At 38.0% G+C, this 24,482-nt stretch overlaps 1 protein-coding gene across 30 annotated transcripts in view; it reads right to left on the bottom strand.

The window, feature by feature from the left end:
- SCAPER (S-phase cyclin A associated protein in the ER) overlaps positions 1–24,482 on the bottom strand; it is a 407,833-nt gene that overhangs the window by 368,679 nt on the left and 14,672 nt on the right. For 20 of the 30 annotated variants that reach the window (XM_081549564.1, XM_081549573.1, XM_081549582.1 and 17 more), the window contains 2 exons: positions 18,571–18,637; positions 1,967–2,084 (listed from right to left, as the gene is read on the bottom strand). In XM_081549564.1, coding sequence (XP_081405690.1) covers positions 1,967–2,084; positions 18,571–18,576 — 124 coding nt within the window. In that variant the 5' untranslated portion in view covers positions 18,577–18,637. Of the gene's footprint in view, positions 1–1,966; positions 2,085–18,570; positions 18,638–20,330; positions 20,433–24,482 lie in introns of all 30 variants that reach the window. The other 10 variants (XM_081549578.1, XM_081549583.1, XM_081549559.1 and 7 more) reach the window with 2 other exon arrangements.

Here is a 24,482-nt window from a genome sequence, read left to right as displayed (position 1 = left end):
CCACTCTCTAAAAATATCTAGGAAGACTGACAATGAGAAGCTACTAAGGAAGGATTGGTCGAAGCAGATATTTTAAAATACTGTAATGCTTATAGTGTGGCACTCACACATGAATTAGATAAACTAGTAGAAAAGAATGTAAGTACACATGAAAATTCAATCTACAATAGAGGTGGCATCTGAAGTAACTAGGGCAAAGACAGACTTTATAGTAAGTGATCCTAGGACAACTTGTTACCCATATTGAAAAAGATAAAATTAGATCCATATATATAAGAATAAACTGCAAATGTATCAAAGTTATAAATGTACAAAGATAAAATAAATTTTAAACTAAGATTTTAAATAAAATTTAAGTTTGAAAATTTAAGTAAAATTAAAGTGCAAAAAATGCAAACATAAAATAAATAAAGAATTTAAACTTAGGTGAATTCTTGTATAGCTTGAAACATCCCACTGTGTAAGGATATTCTCAGAGAGTAAGAATATGGCAAGAAGAAACAAGCCAGCTTAACAGATCTTCAGCTAGACAAATCTAGAAAAAACTTCACCCTCTAAACAAGTGATGGATTATAATTCATTAACTAAGAAGCCATGAGTCCATAAAAGCTTTCTAAAACACATAAAAATGCTTTTTAAATACAAAGGAGGATAGGGAAAGCTTTTCCTTTTAATAAACAGTAAAGGAACAATGGGACTAGCACATCACCTCTTTGCAACAACCAGAACAGCAACTTATTAAATTTAGAATTATCAAAGGAAGCTAAAAGTAGTGGGTAGACTATTTCAAGAGAAACAGGGTATTTACATATTCTAAAACTATCTTACCACAAATTACTAACTACAAATGAAATAATTTGTTACTTAACAGCAGAGAAACTTGGGCAAAACAACCTTAACCAAGTGACTGAAGCCGACATCACTAGCAACAAGATAAACCAACATCATGTGCTCCTATGATGCAATGAAACGAACACAACGAAATTTTTGTAGTTGTTGTTGTTGTTCAGTTGTTCCGTTGTGTCCGACTCTTTGCAACCCCATGGACTGCAGCACTCCAGGTTTCTCTTTTCTTCACCATCTCCCGGAGTTTCCCTCCTAAAACACATAACTAAATCTAACCAGGGGGGGAAAAAAATCATACAAATCCAAGGCTGCAGTACTACCTACCCTACAAGCCTTCAGAAAATTTCAAAGTGAGGTCTACTTTGGCACACTCCAACATCCTGTTTCCTGAGTCCCCTAGTCAATCTTCTAGATCTCCAGGATCTAGGCGATGCTCACACTGTTAGCCATTGAAGTGAACAGACTGAAGAGAGAAGACACTTTTTCTAGTTCAAATAATAATGAGAACTAAAAGAATTGTATCTAATCACAGTAAATACAATGAATTTTTTAAACCTGTATTTATAAGAAGGATTTAATAAAAGAAAAAAATCTAAATCTCTTATAACTTTAAAAAAAAAAACTAATCTGCTGGACTTCGCTGGTGGTGCAGTGGTGAAGAATCCACCTTGCAATGCAGAGGATGCAGGTTCCATCCTTGGTCCGAGAAGTCTTACAAGAGTCCATATGCTGCAGACCAACCAAGCCCACACGCCACAATTACTGAGTCCACACGCTCTGGAGCTCACGCGCTGTTACATCTCTTGTGATGCAATTAAGATCCTGTGTGCCGCAACTAAGACCCAGCACAGCCAAGTAAATAAATGAATATTTTTAAAGAAAACTCATCTGCCAGTCATAACCACACACCCAATTTCATCCCTATATGAAACTGAAACTATGTCATTTAATCATTTGCATATTAGGTTAAGATTTTAAAAGCAGTTAAAAATTATTTCTTAATTCATACATACTAATTGCCCACGACTTCTAACTATAAACAGTTTTCAGTCTGCCTACTGTTCAAGACTAAATATATCTTCTAATTTTCAACAAAAATGAAACTTTTTAAAATACATACCATCATCATCTTTGTTTTCTAGTGGAACACTCCAAGCTATTAGGTTTCTTGCTGTACGACCTTCCTCTGCAACTATTCTCCTTACTTTGTCATGACTATTGGAGCGCTGGAATGAAGCCTATGCACAGATAAGAGGACATGCATTAGTTTGTTAGTCAACCTACAAAATATAGTTGGCAAACAAATTCATCATTACTCTTCTTTTCTCAGAAAGAAAACAGTTAAAACTAATTTGGGATCAGAAAGGTGCTTAAACAGAAATAAGAGTAAGTCACAGACCTTTTTTAGTTATAAAATTTTACAACAAGACTGAATTTTACAACTTAAAAATAAATCATTTTAAGAATAAATTCAACCTAAGATTTTAAAAAGTGTCCTAAGGAGCACAAACACTGCTGTGTACCCATTTCAGCACCACTCCTCATTATGTATCAACAGGTTAAGGTAGGACATGGTTTTTACAAACATGCTACATATTTCCTTTGAAAGTTCTCCACAATATAAAATGTTTTTCAGGATGTCTATTTTTTCCATATGGATAATCCTAAAGTAAATCTTCACTCAGTTGTAAATTTCCACTCCATAATTTTAACTCTAAGTTATTGAAAATCTAAACAATAATTCTTATAAACTTACAAATTTAAGTTGCAAAATTTAAAACTCTGCCTTCCTGCACACAATGGTGTGTGTGTGTGTGTGTGTGTGTGTGTGTTTGTGTGTGTGTGTGTTCTTGCTTTCTCCAGTCCCAAACAGCTGAAAGCAACACTAGCCTACAGGTTCAGCCACATCAAGATTCTGGGCAAATGGAATCCAAGCACTGTAACAGAAAGCAAATTACCTTCCCACAAATGAACACTATACCAGAATAGTCCACTTTTCTAAGCCAAGAATCTATGAAAATAAAAGAGCTCTAAAGCATCCCTATGAGCATAAGGATGCAGCCTCCTTGCCCAACCCTAACTCCATGTGGGCAATCTACCGCCTTCTGAAGAGCGTTCCCTACTAGGTCCAGCCCCAAATCCTAGTCCAACATTGTGTTCATCTTCTCTTCTGGTTCTTGCCAATCTAAACTCTTAGCATCCTTGGAATCCTTAGGCAACAACACAGTTACTGGGCAATTACTACGTGCAAAGCACTGTATAAGACACTGCTGCTGCTGCTAAGTCTCTTCAGTCGCTTCCGATTCTGTGCGACCCCACAGACGGCAGCCCACCAGGCTCCCTCGTCCCTGGGATTCTCCAGGCAAGAATACTGGAGTGGGTTGCCATTTCCTTCTCCAGTGCATGAAAATGAAAAGTGAAAGTGAAGTCGCTCAGTCGTGTCCGACTCTGCGACCCCATGGACTGCAGCCTACCAGGCTCCTCCATCCATGGGATTTTCCAGGCAAGAGTACTGGAGTGGGGTGCCATTGCCTTCTCCGGTATAAGACACTGAGAAGAATACAAAAATATATGGTAGTAAGATGACAGAGGATGAGATGGCTCGATGGCATCACAGACACAATGGACATGAGTTTGAGTCAACTCTGGGAGTTGGTGATGGACAGGGAGGCCTGGCGTGCTGCAGTCCATGAGGTCGCAAAGAGTCAGCCACGAATGAGCAACTGAACTGAACTGAACTGATGCTGTGCTTAGTCTCTCAGTCGTGTCCGACTCTTTGCGACCCCATGGACTGTAGCCCGCCAGGCCTCCCTGTCCATGGGGATTCTCCAGACAAGAATACTGGAGTGGGTTGCCCCTTCCTTCTCCAGGGGATTGTGCCAACCCAGGAATCGAACCAGGGTCTCCTGCACCACAGGTGGATTCTTTACCAACGGAGCTACCAGGGAAGCCCATATGGTAGTATACTTGTCTTCAAAGAATTAACAGTCCAAATTAGAGAACCAAACCCATAAGAGCAAAAAATAACATATGGATTAATCAGTATGGTACCTAGTCTCCAGAGATGCCCCACTTTCCCTCAATAAACTAATCCTCCTGATGTTCCTATCTTTGTATAATCCCCTCCCCTATAACCTGGCTCTGTGACCTGCTTTTTTGACCTATAAAATGAGGTGGAAGTGACAAAGCTAATTTCTGAAAATAGGTCATAAGAAGCTTCGCAGTCTCTACCTGGGTCTCTTGGAATGCTCCCTCTTGGGATACTCACTCTAGAAATCTAGTCATCAAGCTACGAGAAGCCAAAGTTACCAGGAGAGACACCACATACGGGTGGCACTCTGGCTGACGGCCCCAAATGAACTCCCAGCCGACAGACAACAACCTCTGAGCCATCCTGGACACGCCAGCCCAGTCAGGCCCCAGGTGACTGCTGCATCCCAGCACCCCAGGCACCCCGGGCAGAAAAACCACCTAGCCAACCCACAGAATCATGACAGATAACAGCAACTATATATATGCACACTAATCCACAACATACACATCTGTATTTCTGTATTTATCTGTATAGAGATATTGAAACTGAAAGATATTGAACCTCTCATTTCAATCCTACACCACAAGTTCATTTTAGCCTTCCCCTTTCCTTATATGTAATTTATTTCTCCATTAGTAAGAAACCCAGCTCTTATCATCTAAAATATATTGACTTATCTGTTCAATTCTTATATATATATATATGTGTATATATGTATATGTGTGTGTGTGTGTGTGTGTGTGTGTATATATATAGTTTCAAAAAAAGGTGGCGGGGGGGGGGTGGGAATTCCCTGGCAGTCCAGTCCAGTGGTAAGGATTCTGTGCTTTCACTGCCGAGGTGGGTGGTTTAGTCACTAAGTCATGTCTGACTCTTGCAACCTCATGGACTGTAGCCTGTCATGCTCCTCTGTCCATGGGATTTTCCAGGCCAGAACACTGGAGTGGGTAGTCATTTACTTCTCTAGAGGATCTTCCTGACCCAGGGATCGAACCCAGGTCTCCTGCACTGCAGGCAGATTTTTTACCAACTGAGATACCAGGGAATACCCTTCACTGCCAAGAGCCTGGGTTTAATCCCTGGTCAGAGAACTAAGATCCCACAAGATCTGCCATTTCTCTGTGCAGTCAAAAAATAAAAATAAAAAAAGTTTCATAACTGCTAACCCATATCTCTGTGAGAAACTCAGTTATTAGCAAGATTATATTTCTATACAAGTTTAGCTTTAGCCTTACAGGATCCAAAGTACTGGATTTTGTGTTTTCCTTAATTACTTAAATTAGTCGTTTGCTTCATTAAATTGTTATTTTCCTTAATTACTTAAATTGGTTCTTCTCATCTTCACCCTTTCAGTGTGGTTACATTACATATTTATGTTACTCTTTATGTTTTGGGTTCTCCTCACCTACTGGTTGATTTTAATTGCTTGCTTATTTGGGAAATACGTGAAAGAAATGCAACAAACTAGTCTCAAACAAAGGATCTTATTAATGAGAAGTATGACTTTGAAAATTGGGAAAGGAGTACATCAAGGCTTATACTGTCACCCTGCTTATTTAACTTACATGCAGAGTACAACATGCAAAATGCCAGGCTGGATGAAGCTCAAGCCAGAATTAAGACTGCCAGAAGAAATATCAACAACCTCAGACACGCAGATAACACCACCATTACGGCAGAAAGCAAAGAGGAACTAAAGCACCTCCTGATGAAGATGAAAGAGGAAAGTGAAAAAGCTGGCTTAAAACTCAACATTCAAAAAACTAAGATCATGGTATCTGGTCCCATCACTTCATGGCAAATAGATGGGGAAACAAGGGAACCAGTGACAGACTTTATTTTCTTGGGCTCCAAAATCACTGTGGACAGTGACTGCAGCCAGGAAATTAAAAGATGCTTGCTCCTTGGAAGAAAAGCTATGATCAACCTAGACAGCATGTTAAAAAGCAGAGACATCACTTTGCCGACAAAAGTCCGTATAGTCAAAGCTACTGTTTTTCCAGTAGTTATGTATGGATGTGAGAGTTAAACTTGAAAGAAGGCTGAGCATCAAAGAATTGATGCTTCTGAATTGTGATGTTGGAGAAGACTCTTGAGGGTCCCTTGGACGGCAAGGAGATCAAACCAGTCAATCCTAAAGGAAATCAGTCCTGAATGTTCATTGGAAGGACTGATGCTGAAGCTGAAGTCTAATACTTTGGCCACATGATGCTAAGAGCCAACTTGTTGGAAAAGACTCCAAGACTGGGAAAGATCAAAGGCAGGAGGAGAAGGGGACGACAGAGGATGAGATGGCTGGATGGCAACACTGATTCTATGGACATGAGTTTGAGCAAGCTCCAGGAGATGGTGAAGGACAGGGAAGCCTGGTGTGCTGCAGTCCACTGGGTCGCAAAAAGCCGGACACAATTGAGCAACTGAACAATAGAAATGCCTTTGAGAGAAGAAAAAAGTCACTATATACTAGAGCAGGGGCTCACAAGCAACTTCTATAATAAACAATTTACATTTGAGAATAAGCTGTAATCATGATACCTTTGGCCCTTAAGTACTTCAATGTGTATTTCATATATCTAAAAGATACTCCCTCATATAACTATACTATGACTATCAAATCAGAAAATTATCACTGATCCAAATTATCTAAATTACAGTAATTATTTACATTTCACCAACTGTTCCACTAATGCTTTTGATAGTATAAAGGTGACAAGAGATATAAGCTCAATTATTTCAGGAACTCTACAAACTCCAAGCTAGACAAATACAAATTCAAAGAAAACCATGCTGAGACTGACCACAGAAAAACTGATGATAACCTGAAACAAGGGAAAATTTTAAAAGCATACAAAAGAGGGGGGAAAAGTTCACCTTTAAAGAAGCAACAGCACAATAAGATGGACAGCTTTGCATTGTCCAGACAGTGATAAAATAAATAATCTATAATAAATAAATCAGTCACTTATTACTACCTATTCAGTAGAATAGTAGGGTCAAAATCTTGACTTGAGAGTTCAAGAGAATGCTGAGTAAGAAAATTGAGACAGTAAGTATTAAAAAAAAAACTTTGAGTATTGTAATAAAGGTGAACTGAGAAAGAGAAAGAAATGAACAGAGAAGGTTTTTTAAATGAGTGCCAGCGTATTTTTATGCTGATGGGGATGATCCACAGAAAGTGAAACTGCATATATAGGGAAAAAGGGAATAATCAAAGAAGACAAATCTGTGAGTAACAGGAACTGAATTTCAGAATACACAAATGGAACAACTAGCTCAAACTATTAGGAAAACAAAGACTGTTCTCTCCCACTCTAAAACTGTATTATAAAGTTAACCCAAATTTTCCTCTCCAGAACTTAACTTTTGATATTTTTAAAATAAACACCTGTATCCACATTTCTTCATTACTCTGACCTTACCCTGGATATACACATAACGTCTACTTACATGACTCATAAGCTTTCACTGAAACTCATTAGTTTGTGAACAATGTTCCAGCTCCATTCTGTGTAGAACACTTGAATCATCACTTTTCTATTCCCATATTTTCCAATCAATGTAACATCATAAAATCACTTCCTTTTGCTAAAGATATCTCCCAATGATTATTAGCTTTATATAACTTAGGTTGGCATTTATCATTTAGATTATCTAAGCATTGTTTTAACCAAGAAGTATCACTATTCTTTTCAGGCCAGATGACTATATGTCAATAGGGCACCTACTTTTCATCTCTTTTTCAGATAATTCTCTTATGCAATCAAAGAAAATTGTATAGGTAAATATACATAGATACGTATCAGATCATAAAATTTACTATCATATTCTTTATAACTCAAGAGTCTTCATGAAATAGTGAGTTTCTCAGAACTAAAATGACCACAAGATAGCAATGTTGTAGTACCAGAAAATCTGAAATCTAGTATTTTCTTATTCTATAAACATTTCAATTCTACTACAAATTATGAGGTTAGTTCTTTTATACTTAGTACACATACACACATTCAAAGAAAAACCACCAGCTCAGGACTGTCATCATTCGTAATTCCAATACTTTATAAAGAAAAACATTATAACACTCATCTTACTACAACACATGATTGAAAACCACTTTTCAGTTTAAAGGACAGCTGCCTTCTGCAACATAAGCTAGCTGTATGAACTCTTTTCAGTAAAAACTCCTATATTCTGATCAATTTTAGAATCCTATTCTTATAAAACAAAAATCTCAGTAGTAACAATATAATTTTAAACTTTTTAATTTAAGCATCGGGGTTTGAAATGCAATAAATGAGTCCAAGATACTCCATAATATTCCAGATGTCTATTTCAAACAGTATTTTCATATAGGTTCTTTTCTTCCAAGAGATTTAAACAAAATATATGTATTTTCATCCAAAGTCACAGTGTGCCACCTAGTGCCATAAGGAGATTTTACAGAGGCTTGTTCAAATACTAAATGTTTCAATAAAAAGTATACACATCAGTCTTGAGGTAAAGTTTTTAACTTTGACTCTTACAGTATCAGTTCAGTTCAGTCGCTCAGTCGTGTCCGACTCTTTGCGACCCCATCTTACAGTATATTACCTAAGAAAACAAGTGTTCAGAATGTTTACCAAGAAATGCATGTACCTCATAGCAAGACTGATGAAGCAAAGAAAAGAAACAAGGCAAAAATTATCAATACCAAGAACAAAAAGGAACATTACTAAGATTCTAGAGCCTCTAGACATCAGAAAGATAAAAGGATGCTATAAATAACATATGAATTTGAAAATTTTGATGAAATGCACAAATTCCTTGAAAAACACGATTTAACCAAATCTTGGCATAAAATCTTGGGGCTTCCTGCGTAGCTCAGTCGGTAAAGCATCTGCCCGCAATGCAGGAGATCTGGGTTCAATTCCTGGGTCAGGAAGATCCCCTGGAGAAGGAAATGGCGACCCACTCCAGTATTCTTGCCTGGAGAATCTCACGGACAGAGGTGCCTGGCGGGTTGCAGTTCGTGGGATCTCAAGAGTCAGACACAACTTAGTGCTATCTTTCTTTCTTTCTTTCTTTGGCACAAAAGGAAATGGAAAAATCTGAGTATTTACTAAAGAAATTTAAAATTTTTAAATATTAAAGAAATATTTACTGAAGAAATTCCATAAAAGAAAATCCAGGCTTAAATGGGTTTCACTGGTGAATTCACTTAATCACTGAAGGAGAAATTATACTAAATTCTTTCAGAGAAAAAAGTGAAGTGAAGTAGCTCAGTCCTGTCCGACTCTTTGCAACCCCATTGACTGCAGCCCACCAGGCTCCTCAGTCCATGGAATTTTCCAGGCAAGAGTTCTGGAGTGGGTTGCCATTTCCTTCTCCAGGGGATCTTCCCAACGCAGGGATCGAACCAGGGTCTCCTGCATTGCAGGCAGATGCTTTACCGTCTGAGCCACCAGGGAAGCCCTCAGAGAAAAAAATGAAGGATCAAATCTCAAGTCACAGAGTCACTCATGACCCTGAATATTAGAACCTAAGAGGATAAGAAAAGTAAATAACCAGTTCAAACTCCTTCAAAAGTAACAATGTGAACATTACATATACCTACACACATACATACACACACACACACACCCCCCTGCAAACTGAATCCAGTTAAAACATTACAACCAAGTTGATTTTATTTCAGGAAGCAAGGCTGGTTTAACATTTTTAAATCAATGAACACAATTCATCATATTAACTAAATAAGGTAGAAGAGTTTGATGTTCTTTTCAACAGATGAAAAAAGATGTGATAAACTTGGATACCCATCTATGATAAAAATTCTTCACAAACTTCAGCAAATATCATATTATATGATACAATCTTGAAAGAGACAAGATGCCTACAATCACAACTTCCATCATCATGATACTGAAGTTCCTAGTCCACGTAATAAGGTGAGAAAAAGAATGAGAGGGAAATTATAAGGTGAATCTAGAATAGCTTGTTAGACTAGAAAGTATAGAAGGACTCAAAGAATTATAGAAGCATATGAAAAGATACAAGAGCCAGTGTGAAGGAACTTCCACCAGCTAAGTCAAGGATAATGTGAGCATCATAATAAATGGTAACAGTAGATCGTAATATTAAATAAAATAAAAAATCCAAGAAGCCTGAAAGACAGGCAGACAGATAGATAGGCATGTAGATAACTAATAATTATTATCATCAGTGAATGCTAAAACTAGTGGGTAGATGGTTTGATGAGTTGCAGGATATTTACATAGCCTCAAAGTCTCTCCCAACAAATAACATACTACTTTCAAAAGACAAAGCAAACTTCAAAGAGAAAAACCTGACAATACCCTATATTAACCAAGTGATCGGAGTCCATATGACCAATATCAGGACAAACTGACATCAAACTGACAAGCTTCCTGATGTGATATACTGAGAAGGATACAACACCATTCATGTGATATTCTGCCAGAAACACAAAATCTGAGTCTATAAGAAGAAAATATGACCCAAATCAAGTGACATTCCTCAAAACAGACCTGAAAGAACTGCCCTGTGTGAGTGATCTGCCTCACCTCTCGGTGTGCCCCTCCTCACAGGCAGGACAGCCACACCCTTTCTCTCTGGGTGTGCGCCCCTGCCTTGCCTCTATCTGAAATAAACTGTTTCTCTGTGTACTCTCTCGTTTGCTGTGCTACGTCTCTAATAATAAACTCTGTACCTATTTTTATATAGCTTTTACCTTCTTGAGAAATTCATTTTCATCGGCGCAAGAGCCAGAGCAACTTTGCTTCTAGCCACTGGCCCTATGGGTGGTCTAGTAGATACAATTCCTGGTTTTCACCCAGGCTGTTGTTACTGTTTAGCTGCTAAGTCGTATCCGACTCTCTGTGACCCCATGTATCGCAGCACGCTAGGCTTCCCTGTCCTGCACTATCTCCCGGAGTTTGCTCAAACACATGTCCACTGAGTTCACCCAGGCTACCCAGGTTCAATTCCTGGGCAGGGAACCAAGATCTCTTCACACCACTGCTCACTGCTGTCTCCTCAAGATCAAAATATTCTTAAGTGGTTCATGGAAGAGTAATATGCATGTATTTATGAAAAAGTGAACGAGTTAGTCACTCAGTTGTGTCCGACTCTTTGCAACCCCATAGGCTGTAGCCCGTCAAGCTCCTCTATCCATGGCATTCTCCAGACAAAAGTACTAGAGTGGGAAGCCATTCCCTTCTCCAGGAGATATGCCTGATGCAGGGATGTGTCTACAAATAAATGTACATGTGTGTAGCTATGTATGTATATGTCTGTATGTATATGTGATTTTCCTTTTTGGCCATACCACACAGCATGTGGGATCCTAGTTGCCCAAGCAGGGATGGAACCTAGACCCCTTGCAGTAGAAGCACAGAGTCCTAACCATGGGAGCACCAGGGAATTCCCTATATGTGATTTTATATGTGTGTGTATGTATGTATGTTTTATACACACACACACACACATAAAATAAAAGAGAGAATATGAGAAAGGAAAAGAGAAAATTAGCAATTGGTAAAGTTAGTGAAAGAATATCAGAGAATTCTCTGTACTCTTCTTGCAACCTTTCTTAAATCTGAAATGACAGGAAAATAAAAGGTCCTAAAAATAATGATAATAAAGGATGATATTTTCATGATCTTCAGGTACAGAGAGAAGTCTTAATCGGGATACAAAAAAGCACTAATCATACCGGAAAAAAATGATGAACTTCACTGGAATTAAGAACACATTCTATTAAAAAGACATCACTAAAAGAATGAAAAAGCAAGCCACAAAGAAGATATATGCATAAAAGTAACAGAGGTTTTATACCCAGAATAAGGAACTCCTTAAATCAATCAGAAAAAGAAAGATAACCCAACAAGAAAATGAAAATTGAACAGGCATTCACAAAAGACATATAAATAACCAATTATCATATGAAAAGGTACTCAAAAGTAAGCATTGAAAATATTTAAAAATTTTTAAATAAATGACAATACCATGTGATGGCAAGGAGTTGGGGCAACTGTTTGCACTGCTGACAGAAAGTTAAACTAATATACAACCACTTAAGAAATGTGGCATTACCTAAAAGCACAAACCAGCCTCTGTTTACCTCTCTAGCCTCGTCTTCCACTACTCTTCCTGTTTGCCATGCTCCAACTCCACTGACATTTAATCAGTTCCCTATAGCCACCAAGCTCCCTCCTAATTCAGGGCATTTATATAAGATTTTCTCTTCTATTTAGCATGTTTCACCACTCTACAATGTACATTTATTGGCTTCTTCCCCAGCATTTACTGCCAACATCTTTTCTAATAGTTCAGTTTTTATTGGGGTGCCACGTGGTTCTATGAAGACCCACAAGACCTTTTAGAACTAACACCAAAAAAACATGTCCTTCTCATCAGAGGGGATTGGAATGCTAAAGTAGGAAGTTGAGCAATAGCAGGAGTAATAGGCAAGTTTGGCCTTGGAGTACAAAAGAAAGAAGGGCAAAGGCTAACAGAGTTACGCCAAGAGAACACACTGGTCAGAGCAAACACCCTCTTCCAACAATACAAGAAATGACTCTCCACGTGAACACCACCAGATGGTCAACACCAAAAAATCAGATTGATTATATTCTATGCAGCCAAAGATGAAGAAGCTCTATGCAGTCAGCAAAATCAGGACGTGGGGCTGACTATGGCTCAGATCATGAGCTCCTTATTGCAAAATTCAGACTTAAAGTGAAGAAAGTAGGGAAAATCACTAGGCCATTCAGGTATGACCTAAATCAAATCCCTTATGATTATATAGTGGAAGTAACAAATAGATTAAAGGGATTAGATTTGAGAGACAGAGTGCCTGAAGAACTACGGATGGAGATACATAACACTGTACAGGAGAAGGTGACCAAAACCATGCCAAAGAAAAGGAAATGCAAGAAGGCAAAATGGCTGTCTAAGGAGCCCTTACAATATAGCTGAGAAAAGAAAAGAATCAAAAGGCAAAGGACAAAGAGAAAGATATACTCCAGTGAACGCAGAGTTCCAGAGAATAGCAAGGAGAGAGAACAAAGTCTTCTGAAGTGTACAATGCAAAGAATTAGAGGAAAACAACAGAATGGGAAAGACTAGAAACCTCTTCAAGAAAACTGGAGATATCAAGGGAATATTTCATACAAAGATGGGCACAATAAAGGACAGAAATGGTAAAGACCTAACAGAAGTGGAAGAGATCAAAAGAGATGGCAAGAATACCCAGAAGAACTGTATAAAAAAGGTCTTAACAATCAGATAACCACAATGGTAGGGTCACTCACCCAGAACCAGACATCCTGGAGTGTGAAGTCAAGTGGGCCTTAGGAACAATGCTGCCAATAAAGATAGTGGAGGTGATGGAATTTCAGCAGAGCTATTTAAAATCCTATAAGATGATGTTATTAAAGTGCCGCACTCAATATGTCAGCAAGTTTGGAAAACCTAGCAGTGGCCACAAGATGGGAAAAGGTCAATCTTCATCCTAATTCCCAAGAAGGGCAGTACTAAAGAATGTTCAAACTACCAGACAATTGCACTCATCTCCCATGCTAGTAATGTTATGCTCAAAATCTTTCAAGTGAGGCTTCAGCATTATGTGAAACTGAAAACTTCCAGATCTTCAAGCTGGATTAGAAAAGACAGAGGAACCAGAGATCAAATTGTCAACAATTGCTGGATCATAGAGAAAGCAAGAGAATTCCAGAAAAATATCTACCTCTGTTTCATTGACTGTTCTAAAGCCTTCGACTGTGTGGATCATAACAAACTGTGGGAAACTCTTAGAGAGGTGGGAATACCAGACCATTCTAACTGTCTTTTGAGAAACCTGTACACAGGTCAAGAAGCAACAGCTAGAACCTTACATAGAACAACTGACAGGTTCAAAATTGAGAAAGGAATATGACAAGGCTGTTTATTGTCACTCTGTTTATCTAACTTATACACAGAGCTCATCATACGAAATGCCGGGCTACATAAGTTACAAGCTACAATCAAGATTTCCGGGAAAAATATCAACAACCTCAGATATGCAGATGATACCACTTTAATGGCAGAAAGCAGAGAGGAACTAAACAGCCTCTTGATGAAAATGGAAAAGAAGAGTGAAAAAGCTGGCTTAAAACTCAATATTAAAAAAATAAGATCATGGCATCCAGTCCCCTCACTTCATGGCAAACAGAAGGGGGAAAGGTGGAAGCAGTGGCAGATTTCTTCTTCTTGGGCTCTAAAATCACTGTGGATGGTGACTGCAGCCACGAAATTAGAAGACAAATGCTTCTTGCAAGAAAGCTATGACAAACCCAGACAGTGTATTAAAAAGCAAAGACATCACTTTGCCGACAAAGGTCTGTATAGTCAAGGCTATGGTCTTTCCAGTAATCATATACAGATGTGAGAGCTGGACCATAAAGAGGGCAGAGGGCTGAAAAATTGATGTTTTCAAGCTGTGGTGCTGGAGAAGACTCTTGAGAGTCCTTTGGACTGCAAGGCAATCAAACTAGTCAATATTAAAGGAAATCAACCCTGAATACTCATTAGAAGTGATGCTGAAGCTGAAGCTCCAATACTTTGGCCATCTGATGTGAAGAGCCGACTCGCTGGAAAAGACCTTGATGCTGGGAAAGATTGAGGGCAGGAGAAGAAGGGGGAGACAAGAGGATGAGATGGTTGGATGGCATCACCAATTCAATGGACATGAACTTGGGCAAACTTTGGGAGAAGGTGGGGGACAGGGAAGTCTGGCGTGCTACAGTCCATGGGGTTGAAAAGAGTCAGATGCAACTTGGTGACCAAAAACAACAACCTTCCCATCAGGAAGCTTACACAAGCTCTTAGCCTCATCCACCAGAGGGCAGACAGAAGATGCAAGAAGAACCACAATCCCGCAGCAGCCAGAACAAAAACCACATTACAGAAAGTTAATCAGGATGAAAAAGCAGAGAGTATGTCCCAGATGAAGGGATAAGATAAAACCCCAGAAAAACAACTAAATGAAGTGGAGATAGGCAACCTTCTAGAAAAAGAATTCAGAATAATGATAGTGAAGATGATCCAGGATATCGGAAATAGAATGGAGATGTAAGAAATATTTACCAAAGACCTAGAAGAACTAAATAACAAACAACCAGATATGAACAACACTAGAAGGAATTAACAGCAGAATAACTGAGGCAGAAGAACGGATAAGGGACCTGAGGACAGAATGGTGGAAATCAGTGCCACAGAACAGAATATCGAAAAAAAACCCGAAGACAGCCTAAGAGACCTCTAAGACAATATTAAAGGCATCAACATTCACATTATAGGAGTCCCAGAAGGAGAAGATAGGAGAAAGGACCTGAGAAAATATTTGAAGATATAATAGCTGAAAACTTCTGTAACATGGAAAATGAAATAGTCAACCAAGTCCAGGAAGCACAGAGTCCCAGGCAGGATAAACCCAAAGAGGAACACACCAAGACACACAGTAATCAAACTGACAAAAATTAAAGACAAAGATAAAATATTAAAAGCAAAAAGGGAAAAATGACAAACAACATACAAAGGAATTCCCATCAGGTTATCAGCTGATTTCTCAACAGAAACTCTACAAGCCAGAAGGGAATGGCACAATATATTTAAAGTGATGAGAGGGAAGAACCTACAACCAAGAATACTTCACCCAGCAAGACTCTGTTTAGACTGATGGGAGAAATCAAAAGCCTTCCAGACAAGCAAAAGTTCTGAATTCAGCACCACCAAATCAGCTTTATGACAAATGTTAAAGGAATCTCTCTAGGCATAAAGTTCCTTTAGGCAGGAAACACAAGAGAAGGAAAAGACCTACACAAAATAAACCCAAAACAATTACGAAAATGGTAATAGGATCATACATATGGATAATTACCTTAAATGTAAACAGATTAAATGCACCAATCAAAAAACACAGACTGGCTGGGTGGATAAAAACATGTGTGTGTATGCACTTCCATTTACCACATCACTCTACTTAACCCCTCAAATTGTATGTAATTATTTTATATTGCTAGGTCAATCGTGTTTCTGTTGTAACTTACAAATGTAATTATCTTTTATTTCTTGTCTGGCTATTGATTGTGAAAATTGTTTTTTAAAAAAGTTTTACTATTGTGATTATGTAACTATTACTCACTTAATACCATTGTATCATGATCGGTCAACAGAAAATAATAGAATTCTATATCACTAAAGCTACCATTTAATAGAAAAACTTCTAATCACTTTCTAAAATCAAGATACATACCAGAATTACCTTGGAATTTTCTGAAAAATACAAATGCCCAGGTGTTGCTTTGTTTCTACAAAGCTCCAGATGTGTTTCTAATGAGCAACCATATTTAAAAACTGGACTATATGATGATCTTTTACTTTTATCTAGTTTTGTTTCATTTTTTCTATTTCATATTCAGTGCTCCCATTTCATTTAGTTTATGTTTTTCAATTTCTCTCTTTTTTTCATGTTCCTTCTCAAGCCTTTATCAAGCATAGCAGAAAGCCTTTATACATATATACATAAATACTATATGTAATATATATATTTTAGAAAACTTATGAATTTTTGCCTAGCTAAAAAATTCATGACACTTTGATTCTACCTGTTTGACTCAGTATGAACAGAATGCTAGATATCTAATTAAAAAAACAGATATGCAACAAAGGTTTACTATATAGCAAAGGAAACTACAGCCAGTATCTTGCAATATTCTATAATCAAAAATAACTTGAAAAATAATACATGTATATGTATAACAGAATCACTTTGCTGTGCACCTAAAACATTGTAAGTCAACTATACTCCAATAAAATGTATATATTAAGAAAAAAAAGCGTCTGTATTCTGAACCACATAAACATTGTATAGTAGTAAAGAATCCACCTGCCAACCCAAGAAACATAATGAGATGCAGGTTTGATCCCTGGGTCGGGGAGATTCCCTGAGGGAGGGCATGGCAATCCATTCTAGTATTCTTGCCTAGAAAAATTTCATGGACAGAGGAGCCTGGCAGGGTGCAGTCCATAGGATCATAAAGAGTAAGACACGACTAAATCAACTTAGCAAGCATGAAACATTGTATATAATATTAAAACAAAATAAATCAAAAAGAAAAAGAAATATCAAAAAATCATAAAGAGGGGCTTCCCTGGTGGCACAGTGGTAAAGAATCCGCCTGCCAATGCAGGAGACATGGGTTCGATCCCTGATCCAGGAAAATCCCACATGCTGTGGAGCAACTAAGCCCCTGTGCCACAATTACTGAAGTCCATGCATCCTGGAGCCTGAGCTCCACAACAAGAGAAGCCACTGCAATGAGAGGCCTGTACACCGCACTAGAGAGCAGCCCCCACTTTCCACAACTAGAGAAAAGCCTGTGTGGCAATGAAGACACAGCACAGCCACAAATAAATAAATCAAATAACTTTTTGAAAGACTAAAAAGAGGCTGAAAACAGTAGAATAAATTTTTTCAGAATACTGAGAGAAAATTTTCTCAATCTAGACTTCTACATTCAGCAACACCATCTTTGAAAATAGGGGCAGGAAAAAAGATTTAGACAAACAAAAACAGAGCTTAGGACTGAACGGCCCTCACTGTAAGAAATTCTCAGAATATAAAAGGCAGAAGAAAAATGATCCCAAATGGCAGATTTTAAAAATTTAAAACTCAGAACTTATTATTTATGTCTTTAAGATATAAAAGAAACAAGTGTGGAATGGGGCAGGATGAAATATGAAAGGAAAATATAAGTAGATATAATCCTACATTTACACCCAAAAGAGGAGGCTCCTGTCCTAAGTCCTACACTTTAGAAGATTACACCTATCAAAAAACCAAAACATCAAAAATGTCAAAACAAAAAGACAGCAAGTACCTAATTGAGTATACAGGAATTAATAGAGAGGGATTCACACACTGAACTGAGGCCTCCCCACCCTAAGAGCAAACAATGAGGAAGAGAAGGAAGAAGGTAAAGCACAGTCTCTGTGCTGGGAAACCAAGATAAAAATATCTAATTTTACTTAAAAATGGCCACCTCCCATTTCCCAAAGAAGTCTCTAGGCACCTGGATTATCCCATAAACCATATTTCCTCCTCCTCCTGGGTTCGAGTGAGATAGTTTGAGAAGATACTTAGAACTGCCTGTAAATCTTGAGCTTAAAAAGTTGAATATGGGGAAGATGAACTCATCTGCCCAGGGTTTCTGGGGAGTTTCACCACATTAGTGCCCATCTAAGATTCAGAGACCATCCTGGCCCAACTTCCACCCGGCCAACCCCAAGGAGAGCATTTCTCCTTTAAGAGCTGGCTGAGCCCTGGGTAGGAAAGTAGGTCAAGCTGCTGACATAAACTAATTTATAACTTTTTAAGATTAAGACATTAAGAAAAAAGCTAACTTCCATCTGTATTCTTGCCATAGGTCATACAAATGTTAAGAGTGAGAGTCTGTGGTCTAGGGTTGAACAGTACACTCACTGTCAGTTACCTTAACTGCTGTGCTTTATAATACGTGTCCTATACAGTATCTTGTAGGTAACAAATATTACATCAAAAAGGATGATGAATGAAAAACAGAAGGAAGGAAGGGAGGTAGAAGGAGGCTAAAAAAACTAAGGTTAATGCTTAAGGCAGATTGATCACTTACCATCATTTTTTAATTCCTTTCTATGTCAAGAAGCTCATTTACCACACAAACCCATGGAGTATGATTCCTATAATAAAAAAAAATATAGTACATACTATTAGCTGTAACACTGTCATAAAATCCTATTTGTTTCTAAAAAAATAAAAATTTCATTCCCATTAAGTTTCTCATTATATTCAACAACAAAAACATTACTCCTTTATAGTTCATTTGGTTATACTGTAGCATGTTTTATGCTGAACAATACCTCAATGCTCTCCAAAAATAATTAAATGGAAGAGAAAAAGTATTAATTACATAAATAGTCTCTGATATTCTAATCTGGAGGCTTCAAACTTTTTTTTACTATAATCTATAAACACATACTTTATATTGAAACAAACTTTCATGAAGTAACATTTACCTCTATTGTGAGAGATATACTCTAACATTTCCTACTCTATTACATTGTTTAAATATTGTTTTCACTGAATAATGACCCACTAATGAATTCCAACTCAATATATAAAACACTGTGTAACCTCTCCTTAGGAACTTTCAACAACTGAGATTTGATCAGAATATCTTAATTACAGATTACCTAAGGGTCTACACAGAACAGATCCTACTTTTCAGGGAATCTATTTAATGGTGGTCATATCTTTATTCAAAGAAATCCAAAGCTAGGAAACTAGATTAAAAAAAACAAGAGGACAGAAAAACTGCAAGAAACAGTAGCTTAATCCTGTAAGAAAAGCTGCTGAACAAAGAAAAATAAGCAGCAATTGGAACCCAACTTTCTGGTATGACAGCCTTGGTTACTTATCTTCACCAAGTAAATCCACTCCCTTTAAAATGCAGCACTTCAAATGAAAACATATGTTCACACAAAAATTTACATACAACTATTCATAGCAATGTTATTCCTAATAGCCAAAAAGTGGAAACAACCCAAATGTCCAAAAACTGATGGATAAATAAAATGTGCTATATCCATACAAGGAAATCTTATTCAGTCATTAAAAAAAGAATAAAGTGCTTGTACATGCTACAATATAAATGAGTCTTGAAAGCAAGATGCCAAATGAAAGAAGCCAGTCATAAAAGACCACATATTAGATAATGCCACTTATATGTAATGTCCAAAATGGGCAAATCCACAGAATCAGAAAACAGATTATTGCTTGCCTAGGGCTAGAGAGTTAGAGGAAAATGGGAGTTACTGCTAATGAGTACAGCGTTTCTTTTGGGGATGATGAAAATGTTCTAAAATTCAACGTGGTGGTGACTGCACAATTCTGTGAATATACTGAAAACCACTTTTTAACTGGGTGATTTGTTGGTATATGGATTGTATCTCAATAAAAATATTACATTTTAAAAAATACACCACCTCTGTTCACAACTCTTCAATGCCTCTACGTCTCATGCAGAGTAAAAGTCAAAGTTCCCACAGCGGCCTACTCCACTCTAAACTTTCTAACTCATACATCTCTGACCACATCTCCTACTCCTCTGGTGTTCTTTCCAGCTCAGCGACATGGCCTCTTTAGGTTTCCCAACATGCCAGACACACTGCTGCCTCAGGGCTTTACACTTTAAAGTCCTCATCTGGAATGCTCAAGACTGATTCCATCTTTGCCCACATGTCACTTTTTCAGTGAGGCCTACCAAAGCACTCTTTTTTAAAATTGCAATCTGTTTATCCTGATTCCCACCACTGGCACTCCCTATCCCACTTCTTCTCTAGAGCATTCATTACTTTACACTATTTAACTTACTTGGTGTACTGTCCATCTCTCCCCGCAAGAAAGTTAGCTGCATGATGATCTTTGGTTTTGGGTTACTGCTATAGCCTCAGAATACAGAACAGTGCCTGGTATCTGAGAGGCATTCATTAAATACTTGTTTACTAACGAATGAAGCCCATGTTAAAGAATCTTTGCTCAAAATGTTCCTCTCTTCTCACCCTATACATACTCAAAGCCTACCAATTCATCAAGACCAACTCAAAAAAGTCATCTTTCATGAAGCCCATTTTGATATCCTCAGCTGACAGAGATCTTCAACTGAATTCCCCGATTATTTGACCTGTAATCATCACTTCTGAAAAGTAGGGAGAAGTGTGATACAGTAGAAAAAGTGTATACAAGCACTGGAGTCAACTAAATCACTGGTCACGTGACTATGAGAAGTCATTCAACCTCTTCAAATATCGGTATTCTAACCCATAAAAATGAAGGATAGATTGCTTACCCAAGAGAATTTTTTCCACACAAAGACCCACGCATAAATATTCAAAGGGGATTTACTCATAATTTCTCCAAACTGAAAACAACCCAAATATCAAAAAGAAAAGAAGATAATCCAATCTTGGTACATCTATACAGTAGAACAGAGAGCAATACAAAGGAATGAATATACAATAAAATAGATATCTCAGTCTGCTCAGACAAAGAAGCTGGATGTAAAAGAATACATTCTGAATGATTCCATTTATATCAAGTTTTAGAACATGCAAAACTAATCCCAGGTGGAAATATCAAAAGACAGTTGCCTTAGTTGGAGGGGAAGGACTGGAAAGAAGTACAAGGGAACTTTCTGGGAACATGGATTGTGGCAGCGGGTCATGACTATGTGTAACTGTGTTCTTACTCACTGAACTGCACACTTTAAAAAAGTGGGCACACTTTTTGTAAATTATACCTCAATAAAATTGATTAAAGGACACACAGTTTAGGGGAGAGAAAATGAAGGCTATCTTTAATTTATAAGGTTGTTAGGAGGATTAGATGAGAAACACTTCTACTGAAATCAGCACAACACAGTGAGAAAGACAGCACAATAATATGGGACTGAATCTCAATTTAGCAAATTATTTTAGCTACTAATTACATAATCTTTCGCACAAGTCATGAATCCCTCAGAACTTTAGTTTTCTCTTGAGTAAAGAGAATAGTATCTACTTTACAGTTAAATGGTAGCGCACTAGAGTTTCTACTAGTTAACACAATATCGGTTACATAACAAGTCCCCAAATGGCTTTTTAAATAAGACATAAAGACCAGCACATAATACATGCTCAACTGGTGTTATATTCTTTTCCCCATTTCCTTTGGATGACAATTTTCTCCTCTATTACATTTTAGAATCTTGAAAGACAAGATCAGCATTTCAGTGATCTTCCTTTTCCTCTATTTAAGATAGTATCTTAAAAATGCTAGGCACTGAACAAAGATGTTTAAGGAAAGGAAGGAAGTAGGCTGGCTTGCTGATTAAGCAGAATTACCTCTTTTGACCTCTTTTTCTTTTGGTCATTCCAGAATCAACTAGTGAACTTTCCAGTAAAGACAGCTGTAGGCTGGATACCAACAACTTTTTAAGGGAGACACAAATTTACGTATTAATATTATATGATCCATATGCACTGGAAAACAGATTGGAAATAGACAAGAAGCAATGTGGAGGCTGGTGGAAAGACTCTTAATAAACGCTGTAAAGAAAGATCCACACAGTAAAGAAGGAAAACAAAGAGAAGTGATCAGGTGGGAACCCACACCTGAAGGAGGGGACACAGAAGTAGGGGAATTACTTGGGTTTGGAGATCGTCTTTGGAAAGAGAGGGGTTTGAACCACATATGGGGCACCCCAGGTCTGAGACCAGAAGACAAATCTCCTTCGCTGGTGAGCAGACCAGTGGGATGGACTGGCAGGGGAGCTGTGAGAAGCTTGAATTCCGCTCATTAAGGGCAGCCATACACTTGCTTCCTTGCTCCCAAAACAAGGCAGAGGAAGCAGACTGACACTGCCTGCGACTCTAGCTGGTTTCCACGACCACCCCAGGGCACATCCTGGCCCATCTTGCTCCACCACACAGCTCCCCACTGGGGTGAAGGTCGACACTGTCAAGGGGAAGGGCACGGGTAGGGGAATGGTGCTGATTCAGACCCAGCTCTGCATCTGAATAAGGCAAGGGCAGCTATTACTGGCACTCCTAGAGGCAGCAGATGCAGAGCAGTGTGAACTCTGATGTGCCAGGACAGTCCCAGCACATGCCCCAACCCACACTGAGTGGCTGCTCCCACCCCTCTTGCTCCAGTGTAGCTCCCTTCTGGGAAATGATGCCAATCCCGTGAGAGGAAAGAGCATACACTAAGAGGGAATGGAACCAGTTTGGAGCCACCCTCAAGGCTTCTGCTCTAGCACCTTGGTGTGTCCTCTACTGAGCACAAAAGTCCTGGCTCACACCTGGTTCTGACTCTTGCTCCTCCTTCTACAGCCCCACCTCCCACCACGGTGACAGCTGCCAGCAAATCTGGGGTAAGATGTGACTCGTGCTCATTTCAGAGCCAGCTCTCCCACCAAAGCCGATAGGCTCACACAGACTATATAAGGACACACCCACAAAAGGATACCCCTTTAAGATCACCATAGTTAACAGTTTCACCTAATTTTACAGAGACAGAGCAAGTTGAGCAAAATGAGAAGACAGAGGAATTTATTTCAAGTGAAAGAAAAAGAAAAAAACAAAAAAATATAAACAATTCATCACGAAAAGAGTTCAAAACAGGAATAAGAATGCTAACTAAATTAGGGAAAAGAATAGATGAACACAGAGAGGGTTTCAACAAGGAACTAGAAAACAAGAAAGAACCAGTTAGATCTGAAGAATGCAATAAATGAAATTAAAAAAAAAAAAACTAGAAGAAAGTTAAGAGCAGACTAGGTGATACAGAAGATTTCACAAGTTATCTGGAAGATAGAAAAATGGAAATCACCCAACCACAACAGTAAGAAAAAAAATTTACATCAGAACAGTTTAAGCAACATCTAAGACAACATCAAGCATACTGAGATTTGCATTATAGGGGTCCCAGAGGGAGAAGAGAGAAGGAAAACGTTCAAAAGTGTATTCGATAAAATTATGGCTAAAAACTTTCCAAACCTGAAGAAGGAAACAGATAATCAGATACAGGAAGCACAGAGGGTCCCAAACAAGATGAACCCAAACAGACTCATACCAAAACATACCATAATTAAAGTGGCAAAACTTAAGGAGAGAATTCTAAAGGCAACAAGAGAAAAATAGAGTCATCTACAAGGGAACACCCATAAGGCTTCTGTAGAAAGCCTGCAGGCCAGACAGGAGTGGCAGGAAATATTCAAAATGCTGAAAGAGAAAAACTAGGATACTCTCTACCCAGCAAAATTATGAGTCAGAACTGAAAGAGAGATAAAGAACTTCTCAGACAAGCAAAAAGTAAGAGTTCATCAACTCTAAACCAATCCTAAAAGAAATGCTATAAGGTCTTCCCTAAGTGGAAAAGAAAAGACTACAAAAAGAAGTAAGAATTTATATTAAAGGAAAATTCCACTATTATAGTAAGTAACCATTTAGCCCTTACTATTAAGGGCTGTGGTATGGTAAATATACAGCAAAGGCTGGGGATCAACCATTTAAATAACTCAGCTTAAAAAACAAAAAGATAAAAATTGTAAGATCAACTATAACTACAATGAACAGTTAAGGGGTACATGTGAAGATGTAAAATATAATGTAAAGAATACAAAATATAGGGGGTGAGAAAAATGCAGATCTTTTAGAATATGTTTTGATTTAAATGACTACCAGTTTAAAACAAGTAGCTATACATCAACATATCCTTTTCAAGTGCACAAGGAATGTTCCTCAGAATAGAGCATATGCTAGGCCACAAAACAAGTCTAAACAAATTAAAGAAAGTTTGTATCAAGCAATTTTCCAACCACAATGGTATGAAAAGATAATCAATTACAGGAAGAAAAATGAGAAAAACACAGACACAGGGGGACCAAGCAGTACACTAATAAAAACAAGGGATTAATGAACAAATCAAAAAGGATATCAAAAATTACCTTCAGACAAATGAAAATAAAAACACAACTCTCCAAAA

The sequence above is a fragment of the Giraffa tippelskirchi genome, chromosome 12, assembly GCF_054371585.1.
Source record: "Giraffa tippelskirchi isolate mGirTip1 chromosome 12, T2T-mGirTip1v1.2.pri, whole genome shotgun sequence".
NCBI classification, from domain to species: domain Eukaryota; kingdom Metazoa; phylum Chordata; class Mammalia; order Artiodactyla; family Giraffidae; genus Giraffa; species Giraffa tippelskirchi.
This window is presented reverse-complemented; position numbering and strand designations above follow the sequence as displayed.